This window comes from Dipodomys spectabilis, unplaced genomic scaffold (assembly GCF_019054845.1).
Source record: "Dipodomys spectabilis isolate Male_0828 unplaced genomic scaffold, ASM1905484v1 ptg000146l, whole genome shotgun sequence".
NCBI lineage: Eukaryota > Metazoa > Chordata > Mammalia > Rodentia > Heteromyidae > Dipodomys > Dipodomys spectabilis.
Window position 1 is genome coordinate 627,643 of NW_024870823.1, and position 23,323 is coordinate 650,965.

General features: G+C 37.4%; 1 protein-coding gene across 7 annotated transcripts in view; it reads right to left on the minus strand.

The window, feature by feature from the left end:
- Positions 1-23,323, minus strand: part of Pals1 (protein associated with LIN7 1, MAGUK family member) — an 80,008-nt gene that overhangs the window by 14,847 nt on the left and 41,838 nt on the right. For all 7 annotated transcript variants that reach the window (XM_042691853.1, XM_042691857.1, XM_042691852.1 and 4 more), the window contains exons 3-7: positions 8,748-8,956; positions 7,351-7,428; positions 6,538-6,684; positions 4,099-4,260; positions 2,326-2,403 (exon numbers count right to left, since the gene is read on the minus strand). In XM_042691853.1, the coding sequence (XP_042547787.1) occupies positions 2,326-2,403; positions 4,099-4,260; positions 6,538-6,684; positions 7,351-7,428; positions 8,748-8,956 (674 nt within the window). The remainder of the gene's footprint in view (positions 1-2,325; positions 2,404-4,098; positions 4,261-6,537; positions 6,685-7,350; positions 7,429-8,747; positions 8,957-23,323) is intronic.

Sequence of the window (23,323 nt, forward strand, 5' to 3'; positions counted from 1 at the left end):
CAAACCATAATCCTCCTGATCTCTGACTCCTGGGTAGCTGAAAATAAAGTTGTGAATCACTCTACCTAGCTAGGTTGACTTTAATTTCTACAGACCACTAATAGATATTATGTACATGCACAAAGATATTGTGCATGTGCCAGTCAAAATTATTATTTATATCATTATTGCCTTTGCAAACAACTTTACTGAGAGAGAGCATTTATACTACAAGTTCATTTTAAGCCAGTTAGGTTTGACTTAAAACTTTGCAAAAGACTGATTCAGTTTTGATAGGGAAAAAAAAGGAAGAAAAAAGCATTGCTTATTGCTTCATATTTTCAAAAGATTGTTATTCAAATGCTGTGTTTTAGATAGGTATTCTACCACTTGAGCTATACCTAAAGCCCTCAAATTCTCTCTTTTTTTTTTTTTTGGTCCAGTCGAGGGGCCTGAACTCTGTCTGGGCCTGGGCGCTGTCCCTCAGCTCTTCAGCTCAAGGCTAGCGCTCTACCACTTGAGCCACAGCGCCACTTCTGGCTTTTTTCTTTTTGCTTATGTGGTACTGAGGAATCGAACCCAGGGCCTGAGGCATGCAAGGCAAGCGCTCTACCACTGAGCCACCTTCCCAGCCCCCTGTTCTTTTTTTTTAAGAACAACTTTGGATAATCCTAGTATTTTTTTTTCTCCTGCTCTTCTTAAAGCTATTTTCTTTTCTACTTATTTCTTCTTCTTTTTTTTTTTTTTCCTGGTCGTGGGGCCTGAACTCTGGGCCTGGGCCCTGTCCCTCAGCTTTTCAGCTCAAGTCTAGCACTCTACCACTTGAGCACAGCGCCCACTCCCGGCTTTTCCTGTTTATGTGGTGCTGAGGAATTGAACCCAGGGCCTCATGCATGCAAGGCAAGCACTCTACCACTGAGCCACCTCCCCAGCTCCCTCTACTTATTTCTTAAAGCTGTTTACTATGAACCCTCAACAGACATTCTTTGGTTCTCATATTAAATCAGTCTTTTATTCTTAATAACAAAAGGTAGAAGTTAATCACCAAAGAATTAGTTATTTCATTTTTATGCTAAAAATCTGTTCTAAATTACTTTCATTTTGTGTCAACATAATACTTATTTTATACATTAAAGGAATAAACTTTTTTGTGTGTCATTACAGGGCCTTGAAACTAGGGTACAGGGCACTGTACCCTAGCTTTTGTGCTCAAGGCTAGTACTCTAACCACTTGAGCCATTCCCACTTCTGGCTTTTTGGTGGTTAATAGATGAGTGTCTTACAGACTTTCCTGTCTGGGATCTCTTTGAACTACAACCCAGATCTCATCCTCCTGAGCAGCTAGGATTATAGGTATGAGTCACTGGCTCCTGGCCAAAGTTTATCTTTTAACAGAGCTGAGTAAATGTGTATCATAGGGCAATGAACTCTAAATTAAGTTGCACATACTTTGCAAAAGCCAACTTTTCTTATATACTGAGTTTATTTAAAGAAGCCTACTTTTAACTATAGTGAAAGACCAAGTTCAATTATAGAAAGATCAGAAAGATCATGAAACCAAAGTATTTCCTACTTTTATTTTAAACAAGTTCATATTTTTTTAAAAAGATTTTTCTTCTTGGGCAGTACTGGGGTTTGAACTAAGAGCAAGCAATCTACCACTTAAGTCAACCCTGGCTCTTGAAATGTTTATATTGTTGTTTTTTCTTTTTTCTTTTTCTTTTTCGCCAGTCCTGGAGCTTGAACTCAAGACCTGAGCACTGTCCCTGAGCTTCTTTTGCTCAAGGCTAGGCACTCTACCACTAGAGCCACAGAGCCACTTCCGGCTTTTTCTGTTTATGTGGTACTGAGGAATTGAACCCAGGGCTTCATGCATGCTAGGCAAACACTCTACCACTAAGCCACATTCCCAGTCCCCTGATATTGTATTTTTCCTTATATAAAACCAATAAATTTGTCAGGTGTTGGTGGCTCATGCCTATAATCCTTGCTACTAAGGAGGCTGAGAACTGAGGATCAGGGTTCAAAGCCATCTCAGGCAGGAAAGCCCATGTGAATCTTATCTCCAATAACTGCTTGGAAAAAAAATTGTCACTGTGGCTCCAATGGTACAGTGCTAGTCTTAAGTAAAAGAAAATTCAGGGACAGCACTCAACACCTGACAAATTCAAAACCCAGAACCAGTCCAAATAACAAAAAAACAATAAATTTGTCCCTTTTTATTTAAGCACAAGAAATATTTAATAAAGAAATATTAGGAAGAAATATTTATTTTGATACAGATAAGTACACAGTAGTCACAGGACAATGAACACCAAAAAAAAAAAAAAAAAAAAAATCACTTACTACTGTTTCCTTAGCAGGTGGAGGCTTAATTTGTTGACTTGGAATCAGAACAAATGTCAAAGTACCATGCATATCAGACTGCAATAAAAATATTAGATTATTTTTTAAATCTGAATTGATAAAAATCAGTACATTATCATGTATTACCAACTCCTCCCACCACCCCCCATCAGTCGTGGTGCTTGAACTCAGGGGCTGGGCACTGTCCCTGAGTGCTTTTCCTCAAGGCTAGTACACTATCACTTGAGCCACTTCTGTGCCATTTCTGTGGAAATGGACTATTTCAGAACTTCTCTCTAGACTCAATCTGTGGTTGCCTTATCTGTTATACTTTCTATTTTCTTAACTATATGCTTTTCTGATTTTTGCCCAGTACATCACTGATTGCTTCATTCAGGTACTCGAGCCTACACAGTGACCATTACAATTTCTGGTGCTGATACAGAAGGGAGCAGTTATCAAGCTAAAGAGCAGCCAGTAAAATGGGCTAAAAGTGATGTCCCATCACTTTGTTCTACCATAGCAAAGAGGCTTTCTATATCAAAATGGATACCTACATTGTAATAACTGATGCTAAGTAATTAAGAATATGTTTTGGTTTGTGAGTATGTACAAGATAACCATAAACTGCCTTCAAAAGATAACTTCAACCTATTTTCTAACTATACTAGTCATGTTCAAAGAACTTTGTGCAATAATAGGATTATGGCTATATCTACATCTTAATATGGTAGCCATTAGGTAATACTTATTCTTTAACATTTAAAGAATAAGCTGATGAAAATAAGGAATTGAACTTTAAAACTTATTTAATTAAAGTAAGTATACATGTAGTTAATGGCTGTTATATTTGACATAAAAGAGGCATAGCACTGGTACTATATCTTACTTCCTTTTTTTTTTTTGTTGGTCGTGGGGCTTGAACTCTGGGCTTGGGCGCTGTCCCTGCACTCTTCAGCTCAAGACGAGCGCTCTACCGCTTGAGCCACAGCACCACTTCCAGTACTATAGGAAATAAGAATCAACTGTAGATAATAACAAAATAACATAAAAATTATGGACATGAATTTCATTTTATGGTTTTCCCAGTGGCTAGAACACAGTAGTATGTACTCAATAAATATTTATTAAATAAATTACTGATTTCAAAGGCAAATAAAATGTTCTCGGAAGTTCTGTATAAAAAGGGGCACATATACTCTAAGCCTCAGGAGGCTGAGGCAGTAGCTGTAAAGGTTTAAGGCCAGCTTGGGATACATAGTGAGAACCTGTCTCAAATTAAACAAACTAAAATAATTGGTAGTAGTAAAATTCAAAGGAAAAGAATATAAACGGTACCTATTCTCAAATAAAACTCTACTAACAAATGTTGTGGAACAATTACAGAAAAATTGGGATAGAAATTGCCTTGTATTCTTAGTAGCTTAAAAATGATTTACTCAAGTTTAATAATAAAGAAAACTAGTTTTAACAAAGGTAACAATTAGCTGGTGCCCGTGGCTCACGCCTGTGATCCTAGCTATTCAGGAGGCTGAGATCTGAGGATCCTAGTTCAAAGCCAGCCTGGGCAGGAAAAGTCCATGAGATGTTTATCTCCAATTAACCACCAGAAAACTGGAAGTGGTACTGTGGATCAAGTGGTAGAGCGCTTGCCTTGAGCTGAAGAGCACAGGGACAGCACCCAAGCCCAGACAGAGTTCAAGCCCTACGAATGAAGTGGGGGGGGGAGGGGGAGGAAAGATAACAATTATTTTTCTATCTATATCAACTTACCAACAAGTCAAAAACCTCATTGACATCTTTCCCCCGAATTTCAATGCCATTTATCTCCAGAACTTCATCTCCTTCATGTAAGAGACCACTCTTCTCAGCAGCACCTCCTTTTACTATCCGACTAATGATGACAGATTCCATTTCATTACGAACTGTAGCACCCTAGAAACAATAACAATACTAGCCTTCAACTATTCTGAAAAAAATTTATACAGCTATAGGAACTGTAATAAGATTTAAGAGCTCATCATTTCCAAAACAACACATTCTCCTTTAGAAATACTCTATGTAGTACAATTCTGAACCCAAGCAGACTTTTGAAGAATACAACAGAAGAAAAATATACTTGCTTAAAATAATTAAGACCTATAATCATGATTGTTTTTGATTTATTGGGTTCTATTCAAATAGCAACAATGCACACACCTTGGTAGAATTAATGGACATTTTTTTTTCTCTGTTCTAGTACTGTGGCTTGAACTCAAGTGCCTGACAGTCTCTTAGCTTCTCTGCTTAAGGATGTCATTTTACTACTTGAATCACATTTCTACTTCCAGATTTTTGGTGGTTAACTGGAAATCAGTCTCACAGACCTTTCTGCCCAAACTAGCTTCAAATAGCCATCCTCATGTCTTAGCCTCCTGAGTAGTAGGGTTAGTAGTTAGTAGTTAGGGTTATATATAGGCTCTACCAGAACCTGGCTGAGCATAACTTTTTTTTTTTTTGGTCTAGTCGTGGGGTCTGAACTCTGGGCCTGGGCGTTGTTCCTCAGCTCTTCAGCTCAAGGCTAGCGCTCTACCACTTGAGCCATAGCACCACTTCCGGCTTTTTTCATTTTGCTTATGTGGTGCTGAGGAATCGAACCCAGGGCCTCAGGCATGCAAGGCAAGCGCTCTACCACTGAGCCACCTTCCCAGCCCCTGAGCATAACTTTTAACTGAGCTTTTTCTAATTTAAAATATGATAAAAGAATGAATACCAATATGGTTGACTGTTCAAACATGAAACATTGTACATCCAATTCACATTAGAATGCATAAAACAATATTTATTACAATAATTGGAAACAAAATGAAAAAATGCCCAAAACTAGAAATGAAAGCTTACAGATGAAAGCTTACTCTAAGCTTATACTTTGTGTTTCCCAGTTCCTATTTTCCTGGGGCGGGGGGGGGGGGGGGGGGGGGGGGGGGGGGGGGAGGGGAAGAAAACAAGTTATAAATCTTGCTCATAAAAATATACATACAAGCCGGGCACTGGTGGCTCACGCCTGTAATCCTAGCTACTCAGGAGGCTGAGATCTGAGGATCGTGGTTCAAAGCCAGCCCGGGCAGGAAAGACTGTGAGACTCTTATCTCCAATAAACCACCAGAAAACCGGAAGTGGCACTGTAGCTCAAGTGGTAGAGCGCTCGCCTTGAGCTGAAGAGCTGAGGGACAGTGCCCAGGCCCAGAGTTCAAGCCCCACAACCGACAAAAAAAAAAAAATACATATACATATATATACATGTGTACATGTATATATATGTGTATGTTCTGATCCCCAGGCTTGAACTCTGGGCCTGGGCTCTATCCTTAAGATTCTTTTTGCTCAAGGCTAGTGCTCTATCACTTGAGTCAGAGTTCTACTTCTGGCTTTTGTGGTAGTTTACCAGAGTATAAAGGTCTCAGACTTTCCTGCCCAGATTGGCTTCAAAATGCAGTCAGTCCTCAGATTTCAGCCTTCCAAAGCATTAGCCACCAATGCCTGGCTAAAATATGTATTTTTTTTTCTGTGTCCACAGGCCAAACCTGAGACAATAAAGGATTGGTTAATGATAGAATGAGAAGAGATTTTTAAAGTTGTACATATAAAAACTGTAAGATATATAATATTAAGGTATTCTCAAACCAGGTCCTGGTGGCTCACACCTGTAATCCTAGCTACTCAGGAGGCTGAGATATGAGGATCATGGTTCAAAGCAGGAAAGTCCTTGAGACTTATCTCCAATTAACCACCAGAAAACTTGAAGTGGAGCTCTAGCTCAAGTAGTAGAGTGATCACTTTGAGCTGAAGAGCTCAGGGACAGTGCCCAGGCCCAGAGCACAAGTCTCATGACAGACAGACATACAGACAGACAGAAACAGACAAACACACACACACACACAAGATACACTCAGATAATCTGAAATACTGAACAAATTACATTTCAATAAATGAAGCTCAATCCTAATACTAGACTTTCTAATTATTTTTTTAAACTAGGAGAATTCCCTTCGATATGTAATAAAAATTTCATAGGCTATTATTTTCACCAAATTATAGACAAGAGAAAATAATTTTTTTCAACTGAGTAAGGGCTATGAACAGACCAACAAATTAACCTCAAAAGAGAAATCTGCCATACTATAGATCTCTGTTAAAAAAAAAAAATCTCAGATCGGAAATGGGGAAACTTACCAATGGAATATCACGAGCCTTTTCTATTCGAACTATTTTTACAGTTTCTCCTCCATACTGGCCAATGCTTTCATAAACTCTCTCATCTGTAATAGGCTCTAGCTGCATTTCCTGCTCAGCCACCTTATCGTGGGCTAGTAAAAGTGCCTGTTTCAAAGAAATTCACAGTATTTTCATCAACAGCATGATTTATTTCTGTAAAGATTGAAACTTCATCATATACATGGTATTCTGATCATAAAATCTTCAGAAGAGATACAATTTGTTGTATATCAAGATAATGTTTTCAAACCTTCCTACTTATGTACAAATTCGGTGTTGTATAGTTTGGAGCTATCTTCTGTTATATTTATCAAGGCATAATCTGAAATGGATTATGATGTTAAAATGAATACTACATAAAATTGTTAAAATAATTTAAATTTTATATATGAAAATTTATAGCTCCCAAATAATATTGTGTAGAGGGGGCTGTAAACATCAAGACTAACTATATAATATCTGAGGTCTTCCAATCCTCTGCGTGTGTGCGTGCGTGTGTGCGTGCGTGTGTGTGTGCGTGTGTGTGTGTGTGTGTTGGTCCTGGGGTTTGAACTCAGGGCCTGAGTGCTGTCCCTCAGCTTTTTTGATCAGGGCTAGAGCTCTATCACTCGGGCTTTTGGGGGTTAGTCTAAGAGAAGAGTTTCATAGACTTTTCTGCCTGAGTTAGCTTGGAACCACAATCTGAGATCTTATGACCTTTGACTTTTTATTTATTTTTTGAGAGATAAATGCTGGAAAAACCACATATATAACACTCTGTCCATTTTCTACCTGAATATGTGGAGCATTCAGCAAAGCAGCTAATTCTTGTCCTTCCTTCTGGTGGATTGGCTTCAAAACAGTTTGTACCTAGGAAATAAAAACAAAGACAATGCTCCCTAGGTTATAGGAAATATCAACAGAACCTATGTAAAGTATCATGCTTTCACGGCAAAAATTTTTTATAAGAAAAATACTGAAGGTGTTTTTGCTTGCCCCATGATTGGCTGATGTTGCACACTTTGTGGAAATGAATTTTCCCTTGTTGACAAAAAAAAGAGAAACATATTGAAGAAAATTATGAGGTAAAGTTTATAATGTACCTTTCCCCCCACAATTTTCAATCTTGTTATCTTGGGTTCAGGGTGTAAACCAGTATTTGATGAAGTGTGGGACTGAGACAAGAGGATCAAGTTTGAGGTTAGTCTGGGTTACACAGTGAATTTGAAGGTAGGCTGGGCTACATGGAAAGACCTTGTACAATTAATTTCAATAAGATGTTCTCAAGGAATGGTGGTTTCAATTAGCAACTTTTAAGTTCTTTTGGGTGCAGTTTCCTCTCTAGGGACAGGTCCTTGGATCACTGGGGATCCTAAGTTCTTGTAACACCAGACTTTTCTTTGCTACTCTTGTGTAGAATCTTATGTAGAATCTTTGCCATATCAGGCATCTCAATCAGGAAAACATCTGTCTTTGGTATCACTCTGCCAATCTGGAATGTATTTGCAAACCTATAAGTCTACACTTGCAGTCTATTTTCTGTCTTGTATGTAGATTTGTTGTAATACATTTCCTTCATAGGTTTGTAGACTTATTGTTTTAAAATATTGTAATAATGATAGAAAATCCAACTTGAAACCTTTAAATTTTTTCAGTTTAAAATGTTTGTAGTCTACAGGGATTGGGTGGGTGGGCGGGGGAAGATGGGAAGAGGAAACAAAGGAGGAGGCTACAATGCTTGATAAGAAATGTACTCATTATCTTGCCCATGTAATTGTAACTCCTCTGTACAGTATTTTCACAATAAAAAAATGTTTGTAGTCTAAACCTTTAAACACTAAATATCAACCAATATCAGAATATAGAACTTAAAATTCAATATGTGAAAAGAATCTCTAGCAGTACATTAAAATTAATAATCTGGATTTTATAGGGGAAAAGACTTAAAAACTTTACCTCTAGTAACTGAAGTTTTTGGCCATTTAAACATAAATTATGTAAATATTAACTTTTCATTAAATAGAGCTGATTGAACTAAGAATATATTTAAGTAAAATTTTGTATCATAATAAATTCTTAGCATATGATCTACAGTAACCTTATAGCCACACCAATATTTTCCAATAACATTGTCTTATTAGTAGTAATAGTTACCTTATAGATGTCAGTATGATATTCAGAATACATACCTCTTGTGCAAGATCTTGAGCATTGGAGATAAGAGGAAATGGAGGGCTGGCCTTGTTCATATGTACTGTGACAGCATTGTGTATCTTAAATGCATTCTGGAAATCTTTATTTTGTACAAGTTGTAAAAGAAGAGAAATATCCTCCTGGCTCTGAGAATCTACCAGGGTATGTTGGATGTGTTTAAGTGAAGAAAACAAATCTTCAACTTCTAGTAGAAGAAAAAGCACCCAATAATTAATAGTTTTGTTCTTAATTCACCATATTTTAAATAAAGTTTTTGAACTAGTAACAATTAATGGTTTTGGGGGGAAAAAAACCTACATATAATTTTGACTGTTCATCAGTACCATCTTTCTGGTATTTAAGTAAAATGCTGAAAACTATACAGCAGAATAATTTGAATTTTTCCATCTTTTGTGGTAGTAGGGCTTGAACATAAGGCATTGTGTTTGCTAAGCAATCAGCTCTACAAACACACATGCATACACATGTCATTAATTTTTTGTGTGTGGGCTAGTCCTAGGGCTTGAATTCAAGTCAGTATTGGGACACGGAGACACACACACACACACACACACACACACACACACACACACACGCACGCACGCACACACACACATACACGTTATTACTTTTGTGTGCGTGTGCTGGTCCTGGGGCTTGACCTCAAGTCCTGGGCGCTGTTCCTGAACATTTGTGCTTAAGCTAGTGCACTACCACTTGCACCACAACTCCAATTTTGGCTTTGTGTGTGTGCGTGCGTGCGTGCGTGTGTGTGTGTGTGTGTGTGTGTGTGTGCAGATGGGGGGAGGAGTAATTAGAGGTAAGAATCTCATGGACTTTTCTGTCCAGGCTAGCTTCAAACCTTCACCTTCAGATCTCAGCCTCTGAGTAGCTAGGATTACAGGTGTGAACCAGTGGAGCCCAGCGTGCCCTTACTTTTAAACAATTTATTGGCATTTTTAAAGTCATTAGTTTTTTTTGTATTGTAAAAGTGATATGTAGAGGGGTTACGGTTACATAAGGAAATGAATACAATTCTCTTCGAACAAATTTAGTTATAAATCTTTTTATTTTTGGCATATATTATCATCCTTTTCCTTATTCTTCCAAAAAGAAGTGTTATTGGGATTCTGACAAAAACCTAACAGGGTCTGGAGAAACTGTATACTAATCTGACATACATAATCACGGGGGGAAATCTATTAAAGTCTTCATATAAATCTTTATTCTTTTATCTTGACTCATGATTTTTTTTTTTTGTCGGTCGTGGGGCTTGAACTCTGGGCCTGGGCGCTGTCCCTCAGCTCTTCAGCTCAAGGCGAGGGCTCTACCACTTGAGCTACAGTGCCACTTCCGGTTTTCTGGTGGTTTATTGGAGATAGGAGTCTCACGGTCTCTCCTGCCCGGGCTGGCTTTGAATCGCGATCCTCAGATCTCAGCCTCCTGAGTAGCTAGGATTACAGGCGTGAGCCACCAGCGCCTGGCTAGGTTTTTTGTTTTTTGAAATCAGGGCTTGAGTGCCATCCCAAAGCTTTTTTGCTCAAGGCTAGTGCTCTACCACTTAAGCCACAGCTTCACTTTTGGCTTTTTTGGGGGTAGTTAACTGAACATAGTTTCATGGTCTTTTCTATCTGAGTTGGCTTTGAACAGCAACCCTTAGATCTCAGTCTCCCGAGAAGCTAGAATGACAGGTCTGAACCAATGGTGCTGGGAAGCAGGTTTCCTTCCTTCCTCCCCTCCCTCTTTCCCTCCCTCCCTCCTTCCCTTCTCTTTCCTAGTACTGGAGAGCAAACCCATAACTTTGCCCTTGCTAGGAAAACACTTTACCACTGAGCCTATATCTCAGACCATTGCAGTTACATTTTAAATAGATTTTAATAGCTCTCCTGTTGATTTTTAGGGTTCCTTATTTTTCCCTTAAAAATTAAAATAACTTTAGCTTTCCTTGTAAAAATTTAGCCCTCCTCAAAAAAAAAAAAAAAAAAAGAGTAGGGGAGGGAAAGAGGAAGAGGAAGAGGGAGGAGAGGAAGGTCATTAGTAGACTAAAATACAGCAAAAATTGGAAAAATATTAGATATCCAAAACCATCAGAATAAGTTAAGAAATTATTCCCAGAGCTAAGTAAAATTTGAATGACAGGATTTAACTAAAGCTAATATGATATCACAAAATTAGACAGGAAGAATATAGAAGGTCAGAATTCATTAAACTCAAACAGGTTACTAGAATTCTCTAAAAGTATAAAGAATTCAATGACATTAAAGTACCTTTAGAATACAGGAAAATATTCAAGTATTTGATATGAAAAAAAAATCACAAAACCAACAAAGCAGTTAAGGTAACTGGCTTCAATCTTTTTGTTTTATGGTGTTACTGGGGTTTGAACTCAGGGTCTGGGACTAATTTGGTATTCTACCACTAAGCCATGCCTCCAGCTCTACTTTCTGCTAGTTATTTGGAGATGGCATCTAGTGAACTTTTCTGCCCAGCCTGGGCATGAATCACAATCTTTCATATCTCAGCCTCCAGGGTAGCTAGGATTAACAGATGTGAGCCATCAGTGCCCAGCTTCTGGCTGTATATTCTGATGAGAACTACATATACTTCTTGATTGAAATTCTTATTAAAATTTTTAATCAGTGAAGTGACAACTTCCCATATCACTACTGACTAAAACCAATAAACAATCTTAGCCAAGAGGTAAATGCTTCCTAGCTGACCTCCCAAGTTGCTGAGATTAATTACAGGTAAGCACCACCAGCCAGCCTGGCTCTTCCTTTCAAGCTTTTAAAAATGTTAATCTAACATTATATGTTTTGTTGTGCAATCTAACATCTTCAATAGTATAACTTCCTATAATAAGATTTGTGATCAGCTGGGTTCTGGTGGCTCACATCTGTCCTAGCTACTCAATATGTTGAAAGACAGGATCATAGTTTGAAGCCAATCTGGGCAGCAAATCTGAGACTCTTATCTGATTAACCAGCAAAAAGCTGAAAATGGAGGAGTGGCTCTAGTAGAGTAATAGACTTGAGCAAAAAGGCAGGCTAGAGTACAACTACCAGCAGGAGGTATTGAGTTTGAACTCAGGGCCACATGCAAGTTACGTAGGTCTTCTACAACTTGAGTCAAACCCTCAGTCCTGTTTTGCTTTAGTTATTTTTCAGGTAAGGCTTTGCATTTTTCCCAGGGCTGGCCTTAGATTGTGACTCTGCTACCAATGGCCTCCCTATGAAGCTGGATCCTCAGTATATGCCACAATGTCCAACTTGTTGGTTAATATAAGGGTCTCACTAACTTTTTTGCTTAGCTGGTTTTCAATCATAATCCTCCTGATCTCTGCCCCCCAAAGAGCTGGGATTACAGGCATAAAACACTGAGTTTGGCCTGGTAAATGATTTCTGCTAATGTAGCACTAACCTGGGTAACCAAGCAATATAGCAAAGTTGCCAACTATGATTTAAATGGATAAAATTTTCAGATAAATTCCATAGTTGCTTTCATGACCAATTTAACTGGGAAAGTTTCCAGATGGCATTTTTGGGAAGAAATCTGCCCCAAATACTCCCATCCTTTGGCTTGAATGTTTCCATTGAAAGTGTTTAATGAACAACAGAACAAAGTTCCCCCAAAATCAGAAGACTTTTTTAACACTCAGAAGATTTAGAAACTTTGTTAAATATATTACCTTGATAAGGCATGAATTAAACCACATGTAACTGAAACAACAACAACAAAAAAAATAATTTAGAAAAAAACTGAAATACAAAATGATATACTCTAATAAAATTAGTATTTACTTACAAATAAGTTTATCAGGTTGAAGGATGATTATATATTTGTATATAAGTGTGTATATATACAGGTATATATTTAAATGTTTTATTGTCTGATGGCAGTAAGTGTAATGTAAAACAAAAGCCCACCTACATTCTATACAATTCTAGAAGGAAGCTTCAAAATCCAATCAGATAAACCCATATATATATATATATATATATATATATATATATATATATGAATAAATAAATAAATATATATATAAAAGTTTGATTCCTCAGTACCATATAAACAGAAAAAGCTAGAAGTGGTGCTGTGGCTCAAGAGCTAGAGTGCTAGCTTTAAGCAAAACAAAGGTCAGGGGCAATGCCCAGGCCCTGAGTTCAAGCCCCAGGATTGACAAAAAAAAAAAAAAAAATTAAAATACTGCTGTTCCTGCTTGTAATAGATTTATGGTCAGATAGAAAGTCATAAACAGCTACATCATTAGTTTTAAAATACTAATTATAATAAATGAAATTAGGTCACTGTCTTTACTCAATTTCTCAATAAATTCTGAATACAGGGTTTTTCTCTGATGTTAAGTGATATCATAATGAATAGTGATTGTTAGCAACACTACGGAATTCTTTCTGTGATACAGATTCATATTTTGGTTTTATATAAATATTCCTAATTTCGGGGCTGGGAAGGTGGTTCAGTGGTAGAGCGCTTGCCTTGCAATGCATGAGGCCCTGGGTTCGATTCCCCAGCACCACATAAGCAAAAAGAAAAAAGCTGGAAGTGGTGCTGTGGCTCAAGTGGTAGAGCGCTAGCCTTGAGCTGAAGAGCTGAGGGACAGCGCCCAGGCCCAGAGTTCAGGCCCCACAACCGGACCCAAAATAAATAAATAAATAAATAAATAAGTATTCCTAATTTCAAAGGCCAGGATATTTTGCTGAAGATTTTTTTTTTTAAACCTTGGGGCTCATGCCAGTAATCCTAACTACTCAGGAAGCTGAGACCTTGAGAACTAAGATTTGAAGCCAGCCTGAGCAGAAAAGTTTGTGAGACTCTACATCCAATTAATCAGCAAAATGTTGCACTAAAGGCACAGTTTAAGTGGTAGAGCACTAGAAACAAATAAGAAAGCCAAGAGGCCTTGAGTTCAAGCACTGGTACAGGTACCAAAAAGCCTATAAAAAACTCTTTGTTCCTTGATAGTATGTATATCTTTGAAAGTACTTCACAAATACCTACTATTTGAGAAGAGATAATGTTCCATCCACTCAAAGAAATGTTTCATTCTCAGATGGTTATATGTGTAATGTAAAACTAAAACCCACCTACATTCTTCTACATTCTATACAATTCCAGAAGGAAGTTTAAAAATCCAATCCGATGAAACTAAATCACTCCTGTTAAACATGCATACTTTTATAATAAAGATGAAGACCAAGTGTTGAGCATGATGCTCATGGGAAGAGCACCTGCCTAGAATGTTTTTAAAATGCACCAGACCCTGAATTCAATCTTCAGAATCATATGCAAAAAAGGAAAGATGAAGAAACACACACAAAAGACAGACAACAAAGACACAGAACACTAAGAGAATAGATGCTCTTCTGTATCCCACACACAGAAAGATAACAGACACAGAGAAAGAACCACATACATAATGAAATCTATGATGGAAAACTATACAAGTAGTGAGAAATACTGACAAATTCTAGGTATGGAGTTAGCAGAAAAGGAAGTTCTCAGGTAGAGGTACTCAGAACAAGTCAAGGGGATGATATTTTGTAGAAGTAGAAGTAGGCATAGTTAATCTGGCATTGGTAATAAATTCTCAAGAGTAGAAATTTCTTACAAGGAAGCTCTTTACATCAAGGTTAAACTCCTTGCCCTGCTATTTAATATTTCATGCAACACTTAAATCTTGATTGTGTTAAAAGAGAGGATATATAATCTTAATGAAAAAAATCAATTATACTGGCTTTGGGATATATATATATAAAATAGGCCAACAAATCCATCTCCCTGAACTAACTTCCTTCAGTCTTGACCTTCCCCTAAAGACTCTAAAACATGAAATGAACACTCTAAAATCAGCAGCAGGAAGCAATCACCTAGCTTATCTGAAATGTCTGTTTTCAAATAAGTAAGACTGTGTATAGTATATGAGAGAAATTTCTGACTATAAGGGTAAGTACTAAAATTACCTCATAGATTTAGAAAACTCGATCTTTAGAGCTATTGCAAAGCAATGGAGATGGCCACGTACTCTGAATTACCTTTAGTTTTACTTATGACTTTAACTTATTCCACAACAAATAGTTCCTAGATTTTTTTCCCCCTTCAAGATCAAACCTAAGGCCTCATGCATGCTGAGCAGGGACTCTACCAAATTAGTTATAACTCCAGCCCCTTTTTCTCCTTTTTTAAGAATGTAAAACTCAGTTCACCGGACTTCAGTTTTCAATGAATCAGAGCCATATAAATTTGTTAAAAATAATCAGAAGAAATGGGCTGGGAAGTTGGCTCAGTGGTAGAGCACTTGCCTTGCATGCATGAGGCCCTGGGTTCGATTCCTCAGCACCACATAAGCAGAAAAAAAAAAGCCGGAAGTGGCACTATGGCTCAAGTGGTAGAGTGCTAGCTTTGAGCTGAAGAGCTGAGGGACAGAGCCCAGGCCAGAGTTCAGGCCCCATGACCGAACCAAAAAAAAAAGAAAAAATAAATAAAAAAAAATCAGAAGTTCATGAACGATTTTGAACAGTACTCATTACCAAATTGAGCTAACAGATTAAACAACAGCCACATGTTGTGGTACACACCTACAATCCCTACACTTGGGATTATAAAATGTAGCCAGTGTTTGAGGTGTACCTAAGATTAGGTTACTGCTTTAGGTATGGCAAAAGAATCACACAGTGAAGGACTCTTGAGAGGTAGAAAGATAGTAAAGAGTGATTTATGGGCAAAATGCAAATACACCTTGAGGTATGAAGCAGTCAGGTAGATAAAGGCCAAGTTAAGGCATAAGATTATGAGTTTAAAGGTCTCTGTGACATATAGGGAAACTATATCTAAACAACAACAACAAAACCAAGACAGTATGTTGGAAATGATCTGTACAATTTGGAGGGTGGGGGAGGGAAAGTATGAGAAAAATGAGGGAAGAGGTAATAAGTTTGACAAGCAATGTACTTTTATTACCTTATTTATGTAACTGTAACCCCTCTGGTAAATCACCTTGATAGTAATAAATGAATAAAAATTTAAAAAAAAATCAAAAAGAGAAATAAAACAAAATAGTCGAGTGCAGTGGCTTATACTGTAATCCTTGCTACTCAGGAGGCTGAGATCAGAGGATCACAGTTCAAAGACAGCCTTGTAGGAAAATCTGTGAGACTCCTATCACCAATTAACCAACATAAAACTGGAAGTAGTGCTGTGGCTCAAAGTGGTAGAGCGTTAGCCTTGAACGAAAAAGCTTAGGGACAGCATTCAGGCCTTAAAAAACAAAGAAACAAAAAACCCAAACAAGCAAGCATGCAAAATTAAAAAATAAAAAGAAACTTACAACAAATATTAAGCCTGGGTTTTTTTAAAAAAAAAACTCCTGGCACCACAAAAACCCCAATGAACAACAAATACTGGTTAAGTATATGAGCAAGGACAGCTGAGAGATAATGGAAATTGTACTCTTCAACATCTGTTGAATCATATGCAAAAGTTTCTTCATTTTTCCCCCTAGGCAAAATTAAACAACATTTAGTGAGAATGGAGAGGGTTCCCCAAATCTGGAGTAAGAATGCCTAAGTCTCAAAAATTGCTTGATTGGGGTTGGAAGCACAGCTTAAGTGGTAGAGTGTTAGCCAATGAACAAATGTCAGATATTGACTCTGAATTCCAGTCTTAGACTAAAAAGTAAAAACGTGCTTGATCATGCCAGACATTGGTGGCTTGCACCTTTAATCCTAACTACTCAGGAGGCTGAGATCTGAGGATCTCAGGCAGGAAAGTCTGTAAAACTCTCATCTCTAATAATAATCTACCTCCCTCTAAAAAAAAAAAAGCCAAAAGTGGTGCTGTGCTCAAGTGGCAGAGCACTATCCTTGAGCAAAAGCAGCTCAGGAACAGTGCATGGGCCTGACTTCAAGCCCCAGGAGCAGCATGTGCGTGCGCACACACGCACGCACACGCTCACACACACAAATTGCTTGATCATTCTTTAGATGTTTTTATGTCACTGGACCAATAATATAACTCACCTCATCTCTAGGAACTTCTTTCAAATGAGAAGGTTTGCTAGAACATTCTCAAACATTTTGTTGGCAACCCATTAAGGATATATACTTTGTTTCTCAATGTGTACCAATATACACATTCTTTGAAATAAAAGGTTTATGTAGGGGCAGTAGTGTAGCTAAATGGCAGAGAAGTTTCCCAGAATGTGCAAGGCCCTAGGCTCATTCTCTATCCCTGAAAAACCAGACAATTTTATGTATATTTACACATATGTTAATATTTTCTACTTGATTCTAGTACTTAAAAATCATTGGCTTGAGTGTAGTTGTGGAGGTGGGAGGGAAGGGATGGTAAGGGAAAAACAAAGGAGGAGGTAACAATGCTTGATAGGAAATGTATTCATTACCTTGCTCATGTAACTGTAACCCCTCTATAGAGTATTTTTACAATAAAAATGTATTAATAAAAAAAATCAGAGTCAGGCGCCGGTGGCTCACGCTTGTAATCCTAGCTACTCAGGAGGCTGAGATCTGAGGATTGCTGTTCAAAGCCAGCCCAGGCAGGAAAGTCTGTGAGACTCTTATCTCCAATAAACCACTAGAAAACCAGAAGTGGTGCTGTGACTCAAGTAGTAGAGAACTCCCCTTGAGCTGAAGAGCTGAGGGACAGTGCCCAAGCCCAGAGTTCAAGCCCCACGACTGACAAAAAGAAAAAAGAAAAGAAGAAAAAAAAATCATTGGCTTAATATCACATCTAAAATTAAAAAGGCATTAAGATATAAGTTTGACAAACATACAGGGAAACTACACATTGTTAGCATTAATGTTAATTAATGTTCTACTTGGAATAGAAATATAGCAGTTCTTCAATAAATTTAACAGAGAATTACTATAAAGTTCAGCAAATGTATGGTTCAAACTGATATTTGTATGTATGTTCCTAACAACACTATTTTCAATAGCCAAAACAAGAAAATAACATATTTTTATGAACAATGAACTGATACACAAATGTAGTATATCCATATACACAAATATGGTGTATCCATAGAATGGGCCCTTATTTAGCCAAAAAAAGAAAAAAATACTAAAAGCTCTCTTAACACAGTACTAAGTGAGGTCAATCATAAAAGGTATGCATTGTGTCTCCATTCACATCAAATCCAAAGAGACTCCAAAGAGACAAAAGATTTGATAGTGATTACGAGGAACTAGGAAGAATAAAGAATGAGGACTGACTAGTGGGTACAGGATTTCTTTCAGAGTGATGAAAATGTTTTATAATTATGTGATGATGATAATACAACCTTGTGAATATACTGAAAACTAATGAACTGTAAAATTTAAAAGAATGAATTTTATGGTAGATGAATTGTGCATTTGTTTGTGCACATATGTGTATACATATACTTTCTGGTAGTACTAGGTTTGAACTCAGGTCGTTGCAGCTAGGCAGCTGCTCTACATTGAGCTGTACCGCTAGCCCTTTTTTGGGGGGGTGGGGTCCGGTCGTGGGGCCTGAACTCTGGGCCTGGGCGCTGTCCCTTAGCTCTTCAGCTCAAGGCTAGCGTGCTACCACTTGAGCCATAGCACCACTTCCGGCTTTTTTTATTTTCTGCTTATGTGGTGTTAAGGAATGGAACCCAGGGCCTCATGCATGCAAGGCAAGCACTCTACCGCTGAGCCCCCTTCCCAGCCCCCTCTAGCCCTTTTTTGCATAGCCTTTTGCTTTTTTGTCTGTGCTTGCATATGGGCAACGATCTATCTCACACTTCTTGTCATAGTTCAAATGACATGCTTAGCTTTTCTGTTGAGATGGGAGTCTCACAAACTTATTTTCCCCCCTAGGTTGGAGTTGCAATTCTCTTGATCTCGGCCTCTTCTATAGCTGTAATGACAGGCATGTGCCACTGTACCTACCTACTGAGAAAAATTTTTTTGTATGGCTGGCTTGGAACTATAATCCTCCTAATTGCAGTCTCCCAAGTAGTTAGGATTATACAGCAGGCATGAGCCAGTGATGGCCAGCCAAATATTTTAATAAAGGCTGTTATTAAAAAATAAACCGGAAGTGGCACTGTAGCTCAAGTGGTAGAGCGCTCGCCTTGAGCTGAAGAGCTGAGGGACAGCGCCCAAGCCCAGAGTTCAAGCCCCATGACCGACAAAAAAAAAAAAAAAGAAAATGTAATTAAAAAAATAAACCAAAAACTTAATTAATTTCATTAGATATCCACGGTAGCTTTTCATTCTTTAAAACATTAAATTTAAGAACTAGGGAGTACAGGACAGTGGTAGAATGCTTGTGTAGCATGCATGAGGCCCAGGGTTTGATCTCCAAATTCCACAAAATAAATTTTACTTAAACTTGTAGTCTGTTACCTGCTTACATTATACTTTTTTTTTTTAACCTGGCTCTAGTATTTTCTTTTGTTCTTCTGAGACCTAAGCAGCTTTGGAGACACTGAATTGGACACTAATTGAAGAGCTCAGAGGTAAAAGGAGGTAGAAGTGTTCTACTTGAGACTTTTTTTGAGGGGGGGGTCAATTGTGGGGCTTGAACTGTAGGCCTTGGCACTATCCCTCAGCTCTTCAGCTCAAGGAGAGCAATCTACCACTTGAGCCACAGTGCCACTTCTGCTTTTCTGGTGGTTAATTGGAGGTAAGTCTTACAGGCTTTCCTGCCCAGGGCTGGCTTTGAATCATGATCCTCAGATCTCAGCCTCCTGAGTAGCTAGAATTATAGGCATGAGCCATTGGTGCCTGGCTTGAGATGTTTTAATACACTTCAAAAAATCTGATCCTTAAGGAAATCCTGAAACTAAGGCTCAGAAAAATTAAGTAACTTGCTCAAGGCCAAAGGTAATTAAGTAATGATAAAAATTATTTAAATACAACCTGTCTCTTATATTCCTGTGATTTCCAATATGGAATTACATGTGTTTTTTGTTGTTGTTTTGCCAGTACTGGGGCTTGAACTCAGGGCTTTGAGATCTTGCTCTGCTTTCTTGATCACAGCAGACACTCTATCACTTGAGCCACATTTCCAACTTGGTATTTTACCAGCTGAGGCAAAATATTGAGTACTTTTCTGCCTGGGCTAACTTCAAACCAACATGTTCAAGTTGTCCTGAGTATCTAGGATTATAGGCATGAACAACTGGTGAACAGCTATGTCTATCATTTTTAACTTGTCACAAAATAACAAGAGGAAGAAAGTTAAACTAAAATGAGGCTTAGATATATAGTGTCTAAGAATGATGCTCATTATGTTTTTAGAATTATATGTGTATATACACACATATAACAGTCACCTAACTCATTTGTATGATTGCATACACATATTCCAACTATTTTTTAAATTTTAACAATTTGACTAAATCAGAAAATTTTCAAATGGTCCCAACACTTTAAACATTGACTCAATACCAACAGGTTTAATCATTTCACTTACAAGAAGAAATAAGGTCCTCAAAAGAATGGCTAATAACACTGTCTTCAAGAATTTACAACAGTAAAACAAAATTTTGACAGTGAAAATAATTGTCAGGAGGACACAAGTAAAGCTCAAGATTTTCTGGAATTTTGTTGGCTTTAACTTTTTTTTTTTGGTCAGTCGCAGGGCTTGAACTCTGGGCCTGGGTGCTGTCCCTTAGCTCTTCAGCTCAAGGCTAACGCTCTACTACTTGAGCCACAGCGCCACTTCCGGCTTTTTATGCTTATGTGGTGCTGAGGAATCGAACCCGGGCCTCATGCATTCGAGGCAAGCACTCTACCCCTGAGCCACCTTCCCAGCCCCTAAGTAAACTTTCTTTAAAAGAAGTTTATCACAATTAGTCAAAATGCCAGTATCCAATGGACTATCAAAAGTCAGGAAATGTACAAGAGATGTTTTAATTATCAATATTCTTTTGACTTAATACCTCAAATATTCAAATATTTGGCAAAAATACATAAAAATTAATCAAGACCAAACATACTATTATCAATATTATGAAAATGTTTTCTTTACCTTATTCACCTTAGTTTTCTTCCCATTTTGTGTGTCTTATTTTCTTCACATTAAAGTATCTAAACCAGAAAGCCCCTAATCATAAATTTTTTATCCAAGGTTTTGACAAAAATAATTCACCATGGGTGTATATACCCTTTCCTAATGTCTCTTCATAGGTAATGACTATTATACAACCATATATATGACAGATGGCAGTCCTCCCTAGTTTATTCCTGATAAACAGTCTACTACAGTTACCGGCCCACATCTCTGACCCCAAATTACCTAACACAACAAAAACATAAAACAAGTTACAAAAATCTACAACCTGGAAATATGTGAAAATATCTCAATCTTCTCTTACCCCATTCTAGCCTGCATTTTTCTTTTTCAGGTATTTTTCTCACAAGGTACTTTCTTTGATAATGAAACAGAATAAAGACAGTATTTTATATGCACTAAAGTTTGAAAATTATTATAAACTTTAAGAAAATCTAATATATGACAATTTCTACCATTTATAACTTTCATTTGTTATTCACTTAAAGTTCCCCAAATCATTATTTTCAATTTTTTAAAATAAGATTCTAACTGCTTTTAAGTGTATCACTTTCTGGGTATTTTCTATCAGCTATTATGTTGACTAATTTAAAAATATGTTTTAAATTAAAAACTACAGTTAAAATATCATATCAGTAACATTTTAAACTCTTAAAAGTACTTTGTCTACTCACAGATAAGTGATGTATCATTTAGAATCTCCTCTTAAAGAATTAATTCAGTTGTCCCATCCTTACTCATTTAAAACACAGTTGCTGTTTCAGGCTGTGAAAAAACTGAGAACTTGTCTCCTGTCATGTGTATATTAATCAAAATACTGGCAAGGAGACACATATAATTTTAAGGGAGTACTTGAGTAGTTTGATGTGTTAGCAGATTAGGAACAGGAAAAAAATGTTTGGTAAAAGCTACTATATTAAGTGAAATTTTAATGGTATCTTAAAAATGAGACTATAACAATTTATAACTTATGCTAGTTTTTCATGTTTTTTATAATTAACATTTATTTGTACTGAACAACAATAAATCTACCATCTACTTCTCAAAACATTTATTCTTCTCTTTAAGCAATGATTTACAGACACCTGGTACTATATTTCAAATTACATTTATTTTTTTTTCTTTTATTTATTTATTTTTTTGGGTCTGGTCGTGGGCCTGAACTCTGGGCCTGGGCATTGTCCCTCAGCTCTTCAGCTCAAGGCTAGCTGCTCTACCACTTGAGCCACAGCGCCACTTCTGAATTTTTTTTTCTGCTTATGTGGTGCTGAGGAATTGAACCCAGAGCCTCATGCATGCAAGGCAAGCGCTCTACCACTGAGCCACCTTCCCAGCCCTCAAATTCCTTTTAAATATATAAAACACCCTTAAGTTTAAACACCACACATAGTAGATTACAAATCATAAGGAAATCTAGGTCTTCTTTTAACTTGTAGAAAAGTCAACAACAAACATCCAAACAGGAAAAGTAGGACCAGGGGACATAGCACAGTGGTAACAGTGATTGTCTAGCATGTATGAAATCCTGGATTTCTACTCCTAGCACAACAATAGAGGAGGAACAAAAGGAGGAGGAAGGGGGATAAGAGAAGAAATGAACAAGAAAAGAGGAAGATAAAGAAGGAGAAACTGAATCAGCCTTACTATAGAGGCTTTGAGAGGAGGACGGCTTGAGAGCCTAAGAATGAGACCAAGCCTGGATAACATACTCGGAACCAGTTTCAGAAATTAAAAAGCTGAGTGTACATTCTTGTAATGTCATCACTCAAGAGGCTGAGGCAGAGAACTGCTAGGTCCAGGCCAGTTTGGCTATATTGTAATACTAATACCAAATAATCTCATTTTAAATACTCCAGTAAAACCAAAACAAATCAACAATTATTTCTCCTAAACTATATATTCTCTTTGTTTTGATTATATAATACTCTTAGGATAAACATGTCTAAGTACTACAAATGGACACATACATTAATCTTAAAATAAGTTAAATAGACTGGGTGCTGGTGGCTCATGCCTGTAATCCTAGTTACTCAGGAGGCTGATATCTAAGGATCTCAGTTCAAAGCCAGCCCAGGCAGGAAAGCCTGTGAGACTAGTATCTACCAAAAAAGCTGGAAGTAGAACTATGGTACAAGTGGTAAAGTGTGCCACCCTTGAGTAAAATGCTCAGGGACAGTGTCTACGCTCTGAATTTAAGCCCCAGGTCTGGTGTGTGCGCGCGCACACGCGCACGCGCACACACACAGACACACATACACACAAATTTTATACAGAAAAATAGAAAGAGCAATCTAGATACATAACAATATAAACTTTCTTCAATAAAGAATATTTACATAATTAACATATTTAAGGAGGGAGGAAAAGGGAGGACAAGAACAGGAAGAGGAAAAAGTAATGGGAAATGAAAGGCTAGTTAGAGGCAATTGGGAATCAAGTATTTCTACTCAATAAGGCCTTTATGAAAAAAGGCAATTAAATTCCTTCATATAAATGTATTAAATATGTG